We start from the raw sequence: 20,683 nt of genomic DNA, 5'->3' as shown, positions 1-20,683 counted from the left end.
CAATCTCAGTCTCCCAAATAACTGAGATTAAAAGCTTGTGCCACTCATTCATTGTACCCATATGAAATGTGTCATTTGTTTGTTCTACCCATGTCTTATGGGCGTAGAAGTATAGTGCTGCTATAGAGCACTTGCTCAGCATAAGGTTCTGAGTTCAGTCCCTATCACATTAAAGAAGATTAGTATTATGTCTTCAAGTACCACCTAGTAAATCCACAGTAGAAGAAAATGTAACAGTCACTGACATGGCTTCAGTTATACTAGGACTTAAATCATGTTTTAGTTTTCTTTCTCATTTTGTTGAAAGACATTTTATTGCCCAGTAGGCAAAAACTATAGGCCTCTGTTAAATTCTGAGAACAGATAGATGAACAATAGTAACTAAGTATAAAAGACTATTCATTATTTTTTACATTTTATTTAGTGTATGTGTATAGATTAGTAGTCAATCCACAGGCTCCATGGTTAAGAGCACTGGCTGCTCTTGCAGAGGACCCAGGTTCAATTCCCAGCATCCACATGGTAGCTAACAACTGTCTATAACACCAAGATCTTGACACCCTCACACAGACATACATGCTAGCAAAACACCAATGCAAATAAAATAAAAATAGTTTGCTGGGCCATGGTGGTGCACACCTTTAAGCCCAGCACTTGGGAGGCAGAGACTAGAGGATCTCTGTGTGTTCAAGGCCAGCCTGATTTACATAGCTAGCTCCAGGACAGATTCCAAAGCTACACAGAGAAACCCTGTCTCAAAAATAAATTAATTTATTTATATAAATAAAGTCAGCCCACAGTAGTGAGTTCTCTCCCTCTGCTATGTAGGTCCTAAGAATCAAACTAGGTCATAAGGCTTGCTGGTATGTGCCTTAACCTGCTGGGCCATCTCATTCAGCCCTGAAGGACTATTCTGTCTTGCTCTTTTTTCCATACTATAGGTATTTTAAAGGTTATTTGTGTATCTTATGTATATAAGTGCTTTGTCTGCATGTACATCTGCACAGCAGGAGACTGTGTCATATCCCATTATAGATGGTTGTGAGCTACCATGTGGTTGCTGGGAATTGAACTTAGGACCTCTGGAGGAACAGCCATTGCCTTTAACTGCTGAATCATCTCTCTAGCCACTTCCAATATATTTTGCTCATGTTTTTCCCCTCTCCATCTCCTCACAGATTCCCCCACCCCTCCCTACCTGCTCAACTTCATGTTCTCTATTTTTCTATTTTTCTTTCACTTTCACTTTCTCTTTCCCTCTCTGTTTTCTGTCATTAGTTTATTTACAGTCTTATCTAGTGTAAGCATTCCAGAACTTGCTCCATTTTTCAGTTATAAACATTCTTCATGTCTGTTAAAGGGATGAATTAAGAAGCATCCTTATTTCTTAATTAGCTGGTGCCTTACTATAAAGAAACATATAGCAAATCCAGATCCAAAGTACATTATCCTCATAGCCAGCAACCACCTGTTGTCTTCCTCCGAAAATGGCAAATTCTTCCCTTTGCCCTTGTCCTAGTGGCTGTGACAGATCCTGGAGGAGATGAACCTCCAGATGCTCTGACCTGTGGAGCAAGGAAGTTCACAAATGCCTGGATAAAAAGAATATCAAATGTTTATTTGGGGAGCACTCACATAATGAAGGTAAAGAGCTACCTTGGTCTTCTGCCCTGGAGGCACAGGATGCTGCTCTCAGGTCTCCAACCTTCACCCAAGAGAGAGAGCCAGACAGAACCCTTCTCTTTCTTATAAGGGATCGTGTCCGCACACCGAAGCCACACCCTAAGGCTGGTACCCCCAAACTATTGGTGGAATGGATTCCCACTATACTTCGCCCTTTTGTCTAAATAAGAGGGTTTTAACGACACACACACACACAAAAAAAAAACCTGTATACAATAATAACAGATATCAAGTATTGTCCAGGAGAAAGAAAGGTAAAAACATACATACACGAATTTAGACCCACAACCAGCAAGATCAGCATCAAGCAAGAAATACATACTAAATGTTTAGGCCATATTACACAGATCACTCTAGTTGCTGTCCTATCCTGGAAAGTTTCAAGTCTTATACCTAATATGCCCTAGGTAAGATACGAGAGGATAAATAGCAGTGACTATCTAGTCTTTAACTTCATCAAAGACCTGAGAAGGAAAATAATATTACCTGGGTAAGAAGGAAGTACAATTGGGCGGCTTCTGTCTCTGTGCCCCAGCACTCCTTGATGAGTTTCCAACAGAGTCTTGTGGGTTCAGTTAGGGCAGAGTAAGGAAGTTCACGAACACCCAGATAAAACGAGTATCAAGTATTTATTTGGGGAGCACTCACACAATGAAGGTAAAGAGCTGCCTTGGTCTTCTGCCCTGGAGGTGCTGGATGCTATTAGGGCTCTGACCACCACCCAAGAGAGGAGAGCATCCAGCGCCTCTGGGTGGCAGGGAATAGCCACATTACTCAAGTCTCCTTTCCTCACCACCCTGCTAGCCTTCTTTTTCTTTTTCTTTTTAGATTAATTTATTTATTTTTTAATTTATTTTTGCATTCCAATCCCAGTTCCCCCTCCCTTCTCTCCTCCCACTCCCCTCTCTTTTTCTTTCTTAAAAGAAGGGGGAAAAAAAAACACAAATCCATTTTTATTTGTTTTTGGAGACAGGGTCTGTTGTGGAGGTTCTTGTCCTTTCACATAATTCTACTTTCCTGATGAATAAGCATTCAAATATATGAGCCTGTGGGAGACATTTTGTTTGTTTTCAAGACAAGGGTTTTCTGTGCAGCTTTGGAGCCTGTCCTGGAACTTGTTCTGTAGACCAGGCTGACCTCAAACTCACAGAGATCCACCTGCCTCTGCCTCCTGAATGCTGGGATTAAAGGCGTGCACCACCACCGCCCATCAGACATCTTTATTCAATCTACCACATAGTCTGTTATTGAGGGGAAGAGAAGGTGGCAGACCATTATATTCACAGTCCACAGAAAAAAGAAATAATGCATGCATGTTCACTTGTGCTCAGCCCCTTCTCCATACTTACATAGCCCGAGACCTAAAGCCAAGGACTGGGCTGGGTTTTCCTATATCAGTTAGTATAATCAAGACAGTCCCCCTCAAACATGCCCACAGACCAACCTGATGCAGATGATCCCTCATTGAAGTTCTATTCCAGCATGATTTTAAATTGCATCAACTTGACAAACCTTTGTGCTGCTCTCTACCCACAATTCTTTCCTCTCCTGCCTCTGTGCACCTGAACATGCCTGTTTGGGAGGCCTAGTCTGAGCATCTCTGTAGCACAAATAATAAAAACCCAAAGACAGATGTCAAGCTGAAGATCAGAAAAAGCAAAGCAGCCAACTCTTCTCAGACTGGGGTGATCTGGCTTCACAAATCCTCAACATGACTGGAGACTAATTGCCTTTCTGTCCTCAACATGGCTGGAGAATGAATGCCAGCTCTGAGACCCTGCTCCTATCTTATATACCTCTTTAGTGCTGGGATTAAAGGCATGAACTCTATTTGTCTTTTAGACTAGTTCACTCTTATGTAGCCCTAAATAGGTGACCTTGAACTCACAGAGATCCATCTGCCTCTGTCTCCTGAGTCCTGGGATTAAAGGTATGTGCCACCACTATCCAGTTTCTATGGGTCTGTCTAGCTTTGCGCTCTGATCTCCAGGCAAGCTTTATTAGATCATAGACAGTACACCACCAAACATCTCAAATAGTTGATCCCTACTACCTTTGCTTTCTCAAGCACTTTGTATATCACTGTCTTACAGGATGAGTATGTTACATTACAGTTTCTTATATGACTAGGTATCCGTCTCTACTTCCAGAGAGCAGACTTCTTACTTCTGTGGGTCAGAACCTGTATATTCTTGGAAGACAACAGATAATGTTTAGGCCTGACGAAAGTTTTTAAATTATGTGGTTGTGCATCCATTCTTCAGAGTCTTCCTGCTCAATCTTGCTTTCACTGGTAACAGTTGAGAATGACAAATACTTTTCCAAAACTTGTATTCAGAGCTGCATCTTCCTGAGGAGAGATTGACCCAGGTTGAACATGTCTGTGGCTTGAACTGGAGCAATGGAAGTATAAACAGGGAATGTAAGGGAGCAGAATGAATGTGAGGGGTGTACACCCCTTTGTGAAAGCCTGATGCCCTGCACTTTACTTCGAGAAAAGAATGGGTATCTTCAGCCGGGGGTTGGTGGCGCACACCTTTAGTTCCACACTCGGGAGGCAGAGGCAGGTGGATCTCTGTGAGTTCGAGACAAGCCTGGTCTACAAGAGCTAGTTCCAGGACAGCCTCCAAAGCCACAGAGAAACCCTGTCTTGAAAAACTAAAAAAAAAAAAAAAGGGGGCATCCTCAGTGGAGGAAGCTCCACTACAGAGCTGAGTGCTGTGTATTCAGTACTTCCTGGATTCTCAGATCTGACATCGAGCAGCATTTGGTGATTGTTGGTGATGAAAGGAATCAACTCTCATTCTGTCACCATCATCATTCCATTCATTGACAGAATGTCAAGCTGAAGTGGGCACTGTTGTTCTTATGCCAAGCTGTGAGACTCACAGTGGCCCTGTTAGTTCCTATCATTTGTTTCAGAAGTTCTCTTGTTGGCCTTTCGAATTATCTCAGCTTTGTCCCTGTTGTACCTAGCTCTTGAATTTCCAAGAACAAACATTATGGCTTTCTGGTTTGGGGTATTTGTTTATTGTCAGTGCTAGGGATTGAATCTAAGGCCTTAGGAATGCAATTCCAAAGATCATTTCAGGGAACTTCTTCAATGGGATTGGTCTTGCTCCCTCTACCAGGAGAGTGATTAGTTTTTTTTCTTCCCAGATTATTGGGTGTTTAAAGTGATCATGCTTGCTTCTTGATTCACTTGGTCTCATCTGGTGCTTGCTTCTTGTGGTAGGTCTCCTCCTTTAATGTTGCTGGTTCACATATGGCATCTCTGCCCCCATTTTCAGGAAAGCTTTCTTAGTTGCATGTTTTTCTGTGATGTGATTGAGCACAGGATTTCAGAGAAGCATGATGACAAAACAGGGCAGGGAAGAGAGGTAAGAGGGCTGATGGTCTAAAGAGGACTTAAGGAGGGCTCTGCTTTCCCTTGCAGGCCACTGCTGAAACTCAAGAGAAAGAAAAAATCATCACACATTTGCAAGAGAAGCTTATATCCTTGGAAAAGGCATTAGAACAGAATTTATCCGGAGAAGATCATGTACAAGAACTCTTGAAAGAGGTAATGTCCGGCCGGGCGTTGGTGGCGCACGCCTTTAATCCCAGCACAGGCGGATCTCTGTGAGTTCGAGGCCAGCCTGGTCTCCAGAGCGAGTGCCAGGATAGGTTCCAAAGCTACACAGAGAAACCCTGTCTCGAAAATCCAAAAAAAAAAAAAGGTAATGTCCACACATGCTGGCCAATATTAAAAAGGCATGGTGATGCCAGATGTTGCTTATGTTCTGAGTTTCTGATCTGAAGGGTTAGATGACAGTTCCCTGCAACTTTGGTTGCACACACCATTAATCCCAGCACTCCGGAGGCAGAGGCAAGTGCATCTCTGAATTTGAGGCCAGCCTGGTATACAGAGTGAGTTCCAGGACAGCCAGGGCTACACAGAGAAACCCTGTCTCCAAAAAAAAAAAAAGTCCTGGATTCAGTCCCCAGCACTGCATAAACCAGGTGTAATTCCAGAATTTAGAAGGTCAAAGCAAATGAATCAGGAAATTTAGGGTCATCCTACATGGTGAGTTTGAGGGTAGCCTAGGCTACAGGAGACCCTGTCTCAAAACAAAAGCCAAGCATGTGTCTCCTGTATGTTTCTCAGAGAAGAGGAGAGCTTTTGTTTGCACAGCTATATGATGACTGATGTACCCAGACTGTCTTGTCTTGTTACACTGCTCCCTTTTGTGTTCTCTCTCTCTCTCTCTCTCTCTCTCTCTCTCTCTCTCTCTCATCTCTCTCTCTCATCTCTTTCGTCTCTCTCTCTCTCTCTTTCTCTCTCTCTCTCTCTCTCTCTGAGAAGGAAAATTATCGTCAAATACTTTAGTTTAATCAAGAACTACCTCGAATCATAGGTTTTCCTTGGCTGGGGGAGCTGTTCAACAGACTGACCTTATGCCATAGTAAACTTTCTCTCCTCTTTGTAGCCCAGTGATTGGCCTCATCATGACAAAGTTGACAAAGCCATGAGCCTTGAGCTTATCCTAGAGTAGACTCCACTGTCTATCAAGCTGAGCTTCTCTCCAGCCACTGCAGTGGTCCATCACTAACTGAAGGTGCATTGATGTCTCCAGGCTGGCCACCCAGCACCTGTCTCTCCTTCACCTTTATCACTCCTATAAAACTAATCTTCCCAAACTGTATTTCTGAGCATATTCACTCCCTTGAACATCTTCCACAATTCCCTTAAACATCTACATTAAGTATAACATGGATTCTAATGTGTAAGTTGGTTTCTAGAGGCAAACATCTGTGTTTGTATCTTGTGTTTAGTCATTGTGACTTAAAGCAAGTCACTTAATCTCTTTGTACTGTCTTCTCTATAAAATTGGGTTTGTATTCTGTCAAACTTAATGAAATCATGAAATAGTTCATAAATAGTTAATGAAATAGTTGTTCCATAATCAACTATTAAAGAGTGAATGGGAATTACTTGGGAGTTTGTTTAAAGCATATATCTCTAGTCCTTTTCTCAGAAATGCTGACATGAACATGTCTAGAGTAAGGTCTCACATTTAGCCAGCCTTCCCAATAAAGCTAATGCCAGGTTTTGAAAGATCTGTTTGAAAAACTTCTGCCTGCAAATAAAATAAAACTTTGGCAGCACTAAAGAGTTCCTCATCATCTGACCCTTTTGCCCAGTGTCACAGTCTGCTTTATTGACCTAAGTCCATCATCACTTGGCTTCTGAGGAGCTGTAGTTCTGTGAACACAGGAACCCCATTTTTTTTTTTTTTTTTTTACAAAAAAAAAAGTTTATGTGGCCTTAGCAGTCCTCAGACTCAGATAACTGCCTGCTTCTGCCCCCTGAGTGCTGAGATTAAATAAATGCACCCAGCTTCTAGTGTATGCTTTTGTTGTTAGTCATTTGTCCCAGCTTAGGAAACAAGGACTGTGCCAAATTTGTATGTCCTCTATATTTGAAATAGCTTTATCTATTTGTGTCTCCAATGCCTGGTATCAATAAATACTCACTAAATGTAGAAACAACTTTCACAACTTTCTCTTACTTTCTTTTAACTTACAGAGAACAGTTGCCGAACAGAATCTAGAAGATACTAGGCAGCAGCTCTTGGCTGCCAGGAACAGCCACACCAAGGCCATTGATCTCCTGGAGACTCAGGTATGACCTCACTCCTGTATTGGCTGTGATGGATATAACCTGGTTGGAAGGCACTGTGTAGCCCTGGCTGACCTAGAACTTCCTGGTTGGCCTCCAACTCTACCTCCTTCTGCTGAGATTAAAGGCATATGCCATTTTTATATGATACCTATTGCTGGCTTGTGTGCATGTGCACATACACTCACACCATCTCCTGTAGCCTAGGCTAGCTTCAGACTCATAATGTAAGAAAGGATAGCTTAGAACTTGTGATCTTCTGCCTCCACCTGCTGAGTGCTGTTTACAAGTGTGTGCAGCTACATCTTGTTTCTAATTTTAAGCCATGCTTCTTGTAAATAGAAAGATTGTTTCTGTTTCCCCTCAGGTGAAGGATCTAGAGCAAAGCCTACAGGCCACTGAGGAGCAGCTGAGCCAGAGCAGGGATGTTGTGGTTGCCCAGGAAGCCCAGATCCAGAAGCTTGTAAGTGTTCACTATGTGCCAGGCTCCAGTGCTTTCCTTTAACACCTTTGCAGATGACCCAGATGTGTGTCCATGTCTGCAATGGTATCACTACTCGACATGAACAGAAAGGGTGGGAGGATTACCCTGAAGTATCAGCGTTACCCAGAGCCATGGACTAACTTGTAGTTTAGTGATGATCCTGCCCTGTGGTGGGTCCTCAGGAATTCAAAGCTTAGCTCTGGAAAACAGATCAAAACCATGGCATGAGCTGAATATGGTGACACATTCCTTTAACCTCAGCATTTACAAAGCTGAGGAAGGCAGGTCTCTCTGAGTTCAAGGCAGCCTAGTCTACATGGTGAGTTCCATCCAGCCAAGCCTGCATAGCGAGACCCTCTTAAAAAATGGTGGAAATCAGTATGGCAATTTCTCAGAAAATTAGCGATCAACCTACCTCAAGACCCTGCAATACCACTTTTGGGCATATACCCAAAGGAGGCACAGTCACACCACAAGGACATTTACTCAACTATATTCATAGCAACATTATTAGTAATAGCCAGATATTGGAAACAACCTAGATGCCCCTCAACTGAAGAATGAATAAAGAAAATGTGGTACATTTACACAACGGAGTACTACTCAGTGGTAAGAAACAATAACATCCTAAAATTTGCAGGCAAATGGACAGAACTAGAAAAAACCATCATGGGGGGGGCTGGAGAGATGGCTCAGTGCCTGCTCTTCCAAAGGTCCTGAGTTCAATTCTCAGCAACCACATAGTGGCTCACAACCATCTATAATGAGATCTGATGCCCTCTTCTGGGTGAGGTAACCCAGAACCAGAAAGACAAATATAGTATGTACTAATTCATAAGTGGATACTAGACATAAGGCAAAATATACCCAGCCTACAATCCATAACCCCAGAGAAGCTTGAACTCTCTTCCAGAAACAGATGCAGAAATCCACAACTAACCAATGGGCCAAGCTCTTGGAGTACAATCAAAGTGAGGGAGGAGTAATAATATGAACAAAGGAGTCAAGACCATGATGGGGAAAACCACAGAATCAGCTGACCTGAGCTAGTGAGAGATCACTGACTCAGGTCTGACAAATGGGGAATCTGCATAAGACCGAACTAGACTCCCATAATATAGGTGACAATGGTGTGGCTGGGCCCATATATGAGGCCACTGGCAGTGGGTCCAAGATCTAACTGTAATGCACAAACTCACTTAGTGGAGCTCATTCTGTATGGTGAAATACCTTGCCCAGCCTACACACAGGGTTGTCGGGGTGATGAGGTGCCTTGGTCCTGCCTCAACAAGATGATGGGACAGACTTAGTAGACCTCCTAGGGGAGGCCTTATCCTCTCCGAGGAGCAAATGAGAGGTGAGGTGGCTACTCTCATGCAAAAAGCCACGGTCCATCTGCCAACTTTAACTTTTCTTCTTGGGGGCTGTGGGGGGAGCAAGAGGAGAGGGGACTGGGATTGGAAAAAAAAAAATGGGTTGAAGCATTTGGATAATCATCATACCCTGAGTGGGCTAATAAATTGGACATGGAGAAATGAAAGCAGCCAGCATTGGTTTCCTGTTTGTGGTAACCCTGACCCTGTGCAGAATGCTTTTTACTTAGTCCTTGCAGCACACTGTCACTGCATATCATACTCATTCTGTAGATGAGGTAAGCTCAGAGTGACAACACTCACATCAGTTTCATGTGTATCCCTATTCTTCGCCAGTTCATTCTCCTGCCTCCCCTAGGAAAACCTCAACCATAGAGGTCCATTGAATAGCTGACGGATGCCCATATCTGAAAACAGGGTGGTACTCAGTATTCACCCTACATGTACCAGTGGCATCAGGGCAAATGCCAGGCTTCAGTTTCCAGGGAAGGCCAAATGCAGCAGCAATAGTAGAACAGGTGTTTGAAGCCACCTCAGGGCAGCAGAGGTCAAAGAAGGTAGTTTTAGATAGCCAGAAATCAGTACTACTCTGAAATCTTTGTGTCTTGGCTAACTGTCCTCTGGTTTTCCTGCAGATCACTAAAAACCAAGAAAGCAGCCTTTCCCAACAGCAGGTTCTTTCCCTGGAGCAGCAATGCAGGGAACGCACTCATGCTCTGGAGGCCCAGATTGAAGCTCTGGAACAAACACGGGTGGCCAACAAGATAGCTTCAGAGAAGGAAATGGTGAGTCCATGCAGAGCACTGTGTCACTACAATTGAGCAGAATCATGCCTCTCTAGGCTGGGGAACCACTGAGAGAGCAGTTTACTTCTTTCCTAGAAGGACTTAACCTGCTCAGGAGACTGGAAGTGAAAACATTGCTTTTTAGAGTTGCACAGCAGATGGGTTTCCCACAAGGACATCTTCCTGATTTTCCTTAGATTTTCCCAGTTCCTCCCTAGTGGCTACTTCTTCCTATGATCCTCTGGGTCTTAAAGTATTAAGAAGCATGCTACTCTTCCTTGAGAAGATCCAGAGACTGAGCCTCACACCTGGTAGGCATAGGCCATACCACTGAGCTACTCTCCGACACCTGGAGATTTTTAGGGTTTTTCTTCATTGTCCCCACGTTGTTGCTTACTGTTTTTTGTTTGTTTGGTTTGTCAAGACAGGGTTTCTCTGTGTAGCTTTGGAGTCTATCCTGGCACTCGATCTAGAGACCAGGTTGGCCTCGAACTCACAGAGATCCACCTGCTGCTGTCTCCCAAGTGCTGGGTTTAAAGGCATGCACCACCAGCGCTCGGCGTTGCTTACTCTTATAGTGACCAAAATAAAAAAGGGTCATTTTTCTGTATGATGCCTTCCCCAGTTGCTCTCCACCTTACTGTTTGAGATGAAATCTCACTGATTGGGCTAGACTAGCTGGCCAGTGAACCCTAGAGATCCACCATTCTCTCCCACATTGGTATTGGGAATCTGAATTCAGAGCATCATACCTCTCTGACTATTTTACCAACTGAGCTATTTCCTCAGCCCAAGAAAGGTCATTTCAAAAGGACCATGCTAGAGAGATATGGCTGGGAAGACCTTTTCTTACATGTGCTTTGCTCACTTTACAGCAACAGCTGCAGCAGGAGAATATGGCCCTTAAAGAAAGCAGAAATGAATGTGAACGTTCTTTACAACATCACCAATTTGAACTTAAGAAACTAAAGGTATTTATTTAATAGAATCCATTTTACAGAAGTTCCTATCTGTCACATATGTTTGGAGTGAGCAGATCAAAGTCCTACACTTACATTGAAGAGGAAATAGGTGTTGCTCCTGCTTCAGTGCTTCTGTTAATTATCTGCTGTAGTGTTCCCAGTGACCCAGGAGTAGGAAGGCTGTTCTTCTTTTGCTGTTGAGGCTCTGAGGGCAATCAATCCAAGTGCCATAAGTTAGAGGTTGGGCTAGTCTCCTTTAGCTGTTCACTCCATCCCAAAGCCCAGTTCTTCCTCCATGTCTTGTCAACAACTGACTGAAAGCTATGCTGTCAGAGCACTCCTCTGATTTGTTTTTTCAAAAGGACACATAAAGAAGTCCTTTAACAGGTGTGTGTGGGGAGGGTATGGGTGTGTGTGTTAGGGACCTTGTACAGAAGTGAACAGTGCTGGGTTGTTGTCTTTTCTGTGAAGTTGGTGCTTTAATCAGATCTTAGTCCTGTTGTTCCCTGGATAGAACTGTATGCCCATGTTCTGTTTGCCCTCTAGGCAGCCTGGGCCCTTCATAATACCTTTGGGAGGTAAGTCATGACAATATTTGTCCAGTTTGGTCCTGGTATCAAGCCTTTGCAGACTTTCTATAAACAACGACAGACAGACAAAGAGAAAGAAGGATGGAAGGTGGGCAGGGCCCTTGTAAAAGGGAACATAGTGAATATGCACAGGTGGTACTCTTAGTGGCTATACCCTGTCAGAACCCCAAGGACAGGACAGGACAGTACAGATGCCTGGATACTAACAGCAATGGTACTGCATCATGAAAAGCATGTCTCTTGCAATCAGATTTTCTTTTTAAAATAAAATATCAAATAACCACTATAATGATAAATTATATATTTATCATTTTCTGTTTAAGTTGGCTTAGGCTGGTTTTAAATTTCTCTGTAGCCCAGAGAAGTGTCCTGAACTTGCAGTCAACCTGATTCAGCTTCCCAAGTAGCTGTGGTTACAGGCCTGCACCATAAAGCCAAAATTGGAGTGAGTTGTTTTGTTTTTATTCCATCAGCCGATGTCTGAGTACCCCTAATTGCCAGGCATCATAGGAGGTGCTGGGAAAGTCAGTCAGTCCCTCCCCCATGGAGCATATAACTAGAAATAATAGTAAATTAGTTGCAAATTGTAGCAAATGCTGTAAGGAAAACAAAATCGAAGATGTGGGAAGAACAGAGTCGAAGGGAAGGCGGCTAAGACATTTCAGCAAAAGATATGAATAGGGAGGCCAGCAATGTAGACATTTCAAGGAAGGACTTTGAGACAGAAGACGGTTTGTTCTGTTCAAAGAACAGCAGGAAGGCCAGTGTGGCCAAAGCTGAGTGGTAGGGAGAACAGGGCTGCCAGTACAGAACACAACAGTAATTAGGAAGTATAATGGAAAGCTATTACAGGATTTGAGCAGAAAAGCATGGGAGAGTTTTTGCTTTGAAGGAATTTCTCTTAATTTCTGTAAGGGAAGCTTTTAGTAACATGGGCAGGAAAGGATGGCCTTATTAATTGAGTATATGGAAGACACATTTAGATTCTGGGTGAATGCTAGCCATGGAACATTTAGGACTTGCCACAGTTTGCAGGGTGGAAAAGAGAGAACTGGGCATTGGAGTGACTCCTAGGTTTGGTTTATGGTGCTCAGAGTTCCATAGCTTCAGTACTATTGGTATTTGAGCTAAGATTCTTTGTTGTAGGCACCTTGCAGCAGATGTGCATTGTTGGGACTCTAGGAGTATTTTGGTCTCTGTCCACTAGATGTCAGTAGCCAGCCCACTGATGACAACCAAAATTGTTTTTTGGAGACCAAAATTCCACCTGCCCAGGGGATTGGCCACTGAGGTAACTGTACACATAGAGATACCACCATTCACAGGTGTGTCTAGGACATATCTGGTAATTTTTTAACTGAAAAGTCTAGTAGTTAGGACAGTGGATTAGGGTAGATATAAATTAGAAAAACAGAATAGCTGCCAGGTAGTGGTGGCATACACCTTTAATCCCAACCCTTAGGAGACAGAGGCAGACAGATCTCTAAGTTTAAGACCTGCCTGGTCTACATAGGGATTCCAGGATAGTCAGGGCCACAGAGAGAAAGCCAGTGGGGGGTGGGGGGTGGGGGAGAGACGACACAAAGGAAGGGAGCAGGGGAGAGGAAAAAAGGAATGGGGGGGGTGGTAGTGCACTCCTTTAATTCCAGCCTTTGGGAGTCAGAGGCAGGCGGATCTCTTTGAGTTGGAGGCTAGCCTGGTCTACAGAGTGAATTCCAGGCCAGCCAGGACTACATAATGAGACTCTGTCTCAAAAACAGAAAAAACAGTCAGGCACAAAAATAAGGTGACAGGTGGTGATGGTCAACCCTGACTTCCATGTGTGTGTGCGCGCGCGCGCGCACACACACACAGAGAGATTAAGTAAAGTCTGTCATTAAAAAAAAAAAATCATTGAAACCAAAAGTTGATTTTTTTTAAACTACATTTATTGGGGGGGGGGTGATGGGTGTAGAGGGCAGAGAACAAGTGAAAGAAGTTGTTCTCTGGTCTCAGAACTTGATGAGATCATTAGGGTTGATGTCAATACTGTTACTTGACTTAACCATCTTGCCAGTCCCTAAAGTTGATTCACTGAACTGAATTGTTAAAACTGAAAGTCAAGGTGGATTAAGAAAAAAAAAGGAAATGGCACAAATACCCAAAGTCAGGAATGAAAACTGAAACATTACTATATGTCTTACAGGTATAAAGTTACAAGAAATATAACAATTAAGCCAGGCGGTGGTGGCGCACACCTTTAATCCCAGCACTCGGGAGGGAGAGGCAGGTTGATCTCTGTGAGTTTGAGACCAGCCTGGTCTACAAGAGCTAATTCCCGGACAGCCTGCAAAGCTTCAGAGAAACCCTGCCTTGAAACCCCCCCCAAAAAAATATATACATGTATGTATACATACATACATACATACATACATATATAAATACATATATATACATACATACATATATACATATATATATATATAGAGAGAGAGAGAGAGAGAGAGAGAGAGAAAGAGAAAGAGAGAGAGAGAGAACTAATTCATAGCTTCTTAGGGAGTTTGAGGCCAGCTTGGGCTAGAGACCCTGCCTCAAAAAAGCATCAATAATAACAACAAAACATCCCATAATATTATATCAATATATTTTGTAAAAGTATATTGCCAGGCCATAGTGCTACACACCTTTAATCCCAGCACTTAGAAGACAGAGGCATAGGCAAGTAGATCTCTGAGTTCAAAGCCAGCTTGGTCTTCAGAGTGAGTTCCAGAACAGCCAGGGCTACACAAAGAAACTCTGTCTTGGGGTGGGGGGAGTAATGTGAAATTGAAATTGTGTGTGTAGTGGTACATGCTATATCGTCCCAGTACTCAGAGGTTGAGGCAGGGGCAGAAGCTGAAGGGCAGCCTTCACTCTGTATGCACATCCTAATTCTTAGTCATCTTTTATTGCAAAGGGAAGTCTGCAGGTAAGATTAAATGGAGGCTCTGCAGCTGCGTGGAGAGTTCTCCTTAGTGTATTTGGGTGAGCCCTAAATAATTAAAAGTCCTCAGTGAGACAGAGGAATGATTCCATACAAGACAGAAGGCATGATGTGACAGCAGAAACAAGTAGAGGTATTTTGGTTTTGGTTGAAACAGAGTCTCACATAGCCAAGACTTGCCTCAAAAAATCACTGGCCAAAGCTGTTTTTGAACTCGTGATCCTTTTGCCACCCTCTCCAAGTGCTAGGATTACAGGCCTGTGCTACCATGCCCAAATTCAAGTGGAGATTTAGAGACACTGATGCACTGCTGCCTTTGAAGATGGAAGAATGGGCCTGGGGCTGAGGCCCCAGTTCTGGAAGCTTGGAGAGGCAGGAAAAGGGCTTAGCTCCTGAGGGAGAACAGTCTGCTAATATCTTGCTTAAGTCCTTCTTAGGGAGTTAGCCCAGTTGGCAGTGTTTGCTCAGTGTACATAAAGGCCTGCAGACTTTATAGTAACATAGTCAACCATGTTAATAAGTTCAACGTAATGTGTTAAAGCAGCTGTAGCAAACTAATGTGCAGACACCAGAAGCTCTGCTGTCTGGGCTGTCATTCTTGGCTCAGTAAAAGGCAAGAGCTATGCCAGCCATTTGAATTGAGAGAGTATTCTAAGGTGACATTCTCAGCTGGTTAGCAAGCGTATGGTGAAGCAAATTGGCAAAGGCAGGAAAATGCTGAGTCAAAGGCCACCATTGCCACATTGTAGGACCGTGTCTCAAAGCAGAATGAAAAGGGACACTTTTTTTCTTTTTTTTTTTTTTTTTTTTTTTTAACATCTGTGAGAATAGTAGCTTTGGATTGACTTACAGTCAGGAAATAGACTACTGTTGATGCTGTCAGCAATTATTCGCAGAAGATGACACTGGGCTTCCATTACCACAGAAAGCCTGTGGATACATACTTCCCCATGAGGGTCACTCAGGAGATGGGTCTCTTCTTGAAATCCACAATGTTGGGTGACAAATTCATTGGCAGGATTCAAATGAGGACAAGTGTCACATGTTCAGTGTCTCTGAACTTGTTTTCACACTTAGCTGGTTTGATTTCAAAACCCGAATTGTTAAAAACAAGAATCTTACACATTGGGGGGCGGGGGGAGATAGTGTCCATATTTTAGAAGAAGCAATAGTGTAGTAGGCTGATGAATAAAATCTGTAATCCAGCCACAAAAACAAGTCACTGGGTCACAAGACAATTTGTAATATTTTATGACACAATAGAAGATTTCTATTTAAAGAAGAACAAAGATACCACAAAGGTGGCAACTGCAAGGGCATCTTCAGACCCTCAGAGAAGGGGTAAAGTAAGGAAGTTGTAACTATTAAATTTAGATTAAGGAAACATATGTCTACCACACAGACCTTGGATGGGGTGCTGCACAGCTGTCCTAGTGTGTAGGAAGGAAATGGTGGAACAACTGGGTAGCAAGTGTTAGGAAAACTGCAAAGTGTATACAGCTGCTAGTTCAGGACAAAATTGCTGCTGCCAGTATAAAAGGATGTATGCGAGGACCAAGTAGACTTCAGGAAGGAGCAGTCTTGTACTGCTCAAATAACCACATACGGAGACTTCTTATTAATTATGAAAGCTTGGCAATAGCTAGGCTTGTTTCTTACTAGCTCTTATAACTTAAATTAGCCCATTTCTATTAATTTATGTGCTGCCCCAAAGCTCATGGCTTGTTTTTATCTCCTACACATCCTGCTTCCTCTGCATCTGGCTGGTGACTTTTGGCATCTCCGCCTTTCTTCTTCCTAGTGTCCTCCCTGCCCTGAAAATCATAGCTAGCTATTGGCCAATCAGCTTTTTATTAAACCAATCCAAGTGACAAATCTTCACCAGTGTACAAAAAGATTATTCCATATTTCTCCCTTCCTGTCTAAATAAAAAGGAAAGGTTTTAGCTCTAACATGATAAAACTATAAACAATAAGGACAATTATCAGGTAATACTTGTATTTACAATGTTCAGTCCATTTGTGTTTGACATATTTGGAGAAACTACTCCATTATTTATTCTATCTTGGTGATTCCAAAGCTCTGTATCTTAATTTACCTTCTTTTGTTTTTGTTTTTTTGGTTTGTTTTTGTTTTTGTTTTTTTGGTTTTTCCGAGACAGGGTTTCTCTGTAGCTTTGGAGTCTGTCCTGTCCTATAACTTGATCTGTAGACAGGCTGGCTTCAAACTCACAGAGATCCACCTGCCTCTGCCTCCAGAGTGCTGGGATTAAAGGCATGCGCCACCACGGCTCAGCCTAATTTACCTTCTATCATAACCAAAGAAAACTATGTCTATCTAGTCTTCAACTCCAAAGACCCAAGAAGGAAGTGCAAGGCAAGCAACTTTCAAAACTGAAACAACAGAGATACCTGGCTGCCTGGACAGTCAAAGTTCCTCTGCAACATTGGGGCCTCCATCTTCAGCCTACATGCCTAAAATATCTGACAGACTTTTCTATGAAGTAGGAATTTTGAAGGACTGTCATATTCTGTCTTGGCAAAGGTTAGCACTCATTTTTCTTTGTGTCCTGCTGATCCAGCTTGGACAGCATACTATCATCTGTTGAGGCAAGGGCAATTTCTTGCCCTAATGGCTAGCTTTTGTCATAAAGAAAGTAAACTACATATGGAGGTTCTTCAATGTCTGTAGCACAAGTTCTAATTGTTCTTAATAATAGAAACCCAGAGTCGGATATAGGAGTTAATGCTGTAAGATCAAAGAAGCAGAGCAGCCAGCTACTAGTTCTTAACCTCTCCCGAATCCTCAGACCAAAGGGGCAATTCCGTCTCTAGGAATCCTCAGACTGAATGCAATGTGCTCCTCTCTCCACCCAGCCAAATCACTCCTGTTTCCACCTCCCTGGTGCTAGGATTAAAGAAGTGTGACTCCCAAATACTGGGATTAAAGGTGTGAACCTCCATTGTCTGGCTCTGTTTCTCTTTTAGACTGGATCATTCTCTTTTAGCCCAGGGTAGCTTGAACTCACAGAGATCCATCTGCCTCTACATTCGGAGTGTTGGGATTAAAGGTGTGTGCCACCACTGCCTGGCCTCTTTGGCTAACTAGTGGCTTAGCTCTACACTCTGATCTTCAGGCAAGCTTTATTTCTTAGATTACAAACAAAATACCACCATAGATGCCCATCATCCATTCTTGGAGTAGACTTGTCTCACTATCAAGAAAAGCCTTATGTTATGAAAAAATTTTAAATATCATACTCTGTGGTCTTTGAAGTGTTTGAAGGTCATCTATCTACCTAAAACATATCCCTGTATGACCTTGAGAACATACCTAAACATACAAGTTTAGTAGTTATAAATGAATGTTAATCTGCATTTATTATCCTAAATAGCTTTCAAAGACTAAAATTTAATTTTAGTCTTTGTTTTTAGTCTTTTGTTTTTGTTTTTTTGGTTTGTTTTTGTTTTTGTTTTTTTGGTTTTTCCGAGACAGGGTTTCTCTGTAGCTTTGGAGTCTGTCCTGTCCTATAACTTGATCTGTAGACAGGCTGGCTTCAAACTCACAGAGATCCACCTGCCTCTGCCTCCGGAGTGCTGGGATTAAAGGCATGCGCCACCACGGCTCAGCCTAATTTACCTTTTTTTTAATAAGCTGCACAGGTACAATACCTTAAACAAAAATAGAAACATAAAATAACCTTAAATTTATATCAGTATACGAAAATCCATACCAATGTAAAGTATTTGAGACTAGTGGCTATACTAGTGGCTGTTTAAAAGTAGACTCAACAATTCATCCTTTTACCTCATCATTTTTATACCTCAACATTTATATTCTTTCTTTCAGAAAGAAATCTTTGAATCTAATTTCTTTAATTTTTTTCTTTACTATGACCAACTTGTAAACAACCCCCCCTAAACAATGACAAACATCTATAACCCATCAAATGACCAAAAGCAATCTACCCCACCTCTTGGAAATGTGGGTGTCATGTTCAATAGACTGCTTCCTATTGTCTGGGATCTTTAGGAGATCCTGGGAAACTGGGATTGGGATAATGGTCAAGTCCTGAAAGAGTTAGCTGTATTGTTATCCAGTCTCTGTGCAATAGGAAAGTGCAGAGTTTATATGAGGTCCTGGCTAGAGTAGTCTGTGAGGTTGGACCATCTCATCCAGCAGCCTTGAAGCTGTTCTGGATATAGAACTCTGAGGAAACTGCAACAGAGGCACTCTGTATCACCTGGGCCACCCGTTTTCATTGGTGTTTGGATCCCCTTGCTCCTCTTCTTTAATTGTAATTCATGTGTGCTGGTGTTTTGCCTGCATGTTAATCTGTGTGAGAGTGTCAGACCCTGGAACTGAAGCCACAGATAGTTGTGAGCTGCCCTGTGCGTACTGGGAATTGAACTGACAAGCCATCTCTCCAGCCTTCCTTCCTGTCTTCATATGTTTTGTTTTGTTTTAAGATTTTATTTATTTATTCTGCTTCCATGTATATCTGCACCAGAAGAGGGCACCAGATCTCATAAAGGATGGTTGTGAGCCAACATGTGGTTGCTGGGAATTGAACTCAAGACCTCTGGAAGAGGAGCCTGTGCTCTTAACCTCTGAGCCATCTCTCCAACCCCTCTTTATATGTTTTTAAAGGACTCTGTAATTTGATATATACATATGTTTAGGGTTTTTTGTTGTTGTTGTATTGTTTTAAAGACAGGCTAACTCTACATCTTTAACTTTTCTGCCTCCCAAGTGCTGAGATTAAAGGTGTTCATCACCACACTGACTGATTTTTATGTTTTAAAACGAGCTGTCCCCTGAACATTTCCCCTCCCCCAGCCAAAACCAGGCTCAACCCCAAGTACATAGCTGCCATGTTTGGGAGCCCTAACAGCTTCTAAAAGATATAAAATCATGGTTTATATCTTATATCTTTGGCAGGCTGCAATATCAACTTAGAGTCCAATAGTTGGGGGCTCGTGGGTCTCTGAGGCACTTGAGAGTTATTTTTACCTGGCTATGTCTGCCACTGTAATCCCTCATTATCATAAATCTGTTGTGCATGTGTGAATGGAGAGTATAAGTGCTTGTACATGTCTGTGTGTGTGTGTGTCTGTGTATCCGTCTGTCTGTGTGTGTGGTGTTGCTGCAGTTGGTATTTAGTTGGTATTTGGTTTTTTACTTGTCTTTTGGTACTGGGCCTGAAACCTAGGGCCCCCGCTGTGCTAGTTGAGTGCTCTACTATAGAGCAACCCCCAGCCTTGTAGTTTGCCTTTTTGAGATAGAGTATCTCCATGTAGCTCAGGCTAGCCAGGAACTTGAAATTCTCTGCCTCAACCTCCCAGGCACTAGGATTGCAGGTCTGTGCTACCTCGCCTGGCCCTGTTATCTTTTTAAATTTGAAGTGGTAACCTCTGACATCAAGAAGAATATTTAGAGGATCAGACATGGCTGCATGATGAAAAATGCCAAGGACCACTCCCCAGCATGTATTCCTGTGTGACCCAACCTGCCTTCCTGTTCTCTCAGACATATTGAAGCTGTCTGCCTTATAGACTCCAGGAGTCACAAGCATCTCTCCTAAACTTCCCCCCAAAACATTCCTGAGTAGGCAAAGCATTCTTACCAAGCCAGAATCTCTAGCTTCTTCTCCTGTGCCAACAGAGCTCCATCCTAAACCTACATCTGGTAGTAGTAGTAGTAGATGATCAGATGACCCTGGTAAGGAGTCTTGTACAGTGTATTTCAAGGTCTCACCTTTAGCCTCTCAAGTTCAGGTACCAGTTGTCCTTGTATGCCAGAGGTAGACTCAATTGTGATTACTCAAGTAAGGTTCAGTATGTCATGGTCCTACAGCTGACCCAGGAAGAGTTGGTAGGAAGAGTCAGGATCCCACAGACCCAGAGAAACTCCCTCAGTAGACAGCTTGGGGAATGGACATACATCAGCTCTGATCTTGGAACATTTTAGGAGGTTATCTTCAACTTAGTTTCAGAATATAAAGAAGGGTCCTTATGCAAAAGACTATGGTTGTTCTTGGTGCAAAACCACCTGCTGGCTGAATTTGGTCAAGGGAAAGAGATGCTATTATAGGTCAGACTTGAATCATATGCCACAATATTAGGGCATCATTGTTGACAGCCCAGTCCTTACCATGGAGAGTCTTAAGATGGGAATGAGGG

General features: G+C 42.8%; 1 protein-coding gene and 1 pseudogene across 7 annotated transcripts in view; one reads left to right on the top strand and one right to left on the bottom strand.

Annotated features, from left to right (window-relative positions):
- The window catches only part of Golga1 (golgin A1), a 50,691-nt gene that overhangs the window by 21,071 nt on the left and 8,937 nt on the right, over nucleotides 1-20,683 (top strand). For all 7 annotated transcript variants that reach the window (XR_003486827.2, XR_003486826.2, XM_027423642.2 and 4 more), the window contains 5 exons: nucleotides 5,120-5,245; nucleotides 7,253-7,348; nucleotides 7,713-7,808; nucleotides 9,838-9,987; nucleotides 10,863-10,958. Coding sequence is in view for 5 of the 7 variants with exons in the window: in XM_027423642.2 (XP_027279443.1) it covers nucleotides 5,120-5,245; nucleotides 7,253-7,348; nucleotides 7,713-7,808; nucleotides 9,838-9,987; nucleotides 10,863-10,958 (564 nt within the window). In the remaining 2 variants the exon portion in view is untranslated. The remainder of the gene's footprint in view (nucleotides 1-5,119; nucleotides 5,246-7,252; nucleotides 7,349-7,712; nucleotides 7,809-9,837; nucleotides 9,988-10,862; nucleotides 10,959-20,683) is intronic.
- LOC103160254 lies at nucleotides 1,025-3,940 on the bottom strand (annotated as a pseudogene).

Source organism: Cricetulus griseus, chromosome 6, assembly GCF_003668045.3.
Source record: "Cricetulus griseus strain 17A/GY chromosome 6, alternate assembly CriGri-PICRH-1.0, whole genome shotgun sequence".
NCBI classification, from domain to species: Eukaryota; Metazoa; Chordata; class Mammalia; order Rodentia; family Cricetidae; genus Cricetulus; species Cricetulus griseus.
The sequence above is the reverse complement of the archived record's forward strand: the minus strand, read 5'-3'. Positions and strand labels throughout refer to the sequence as shown.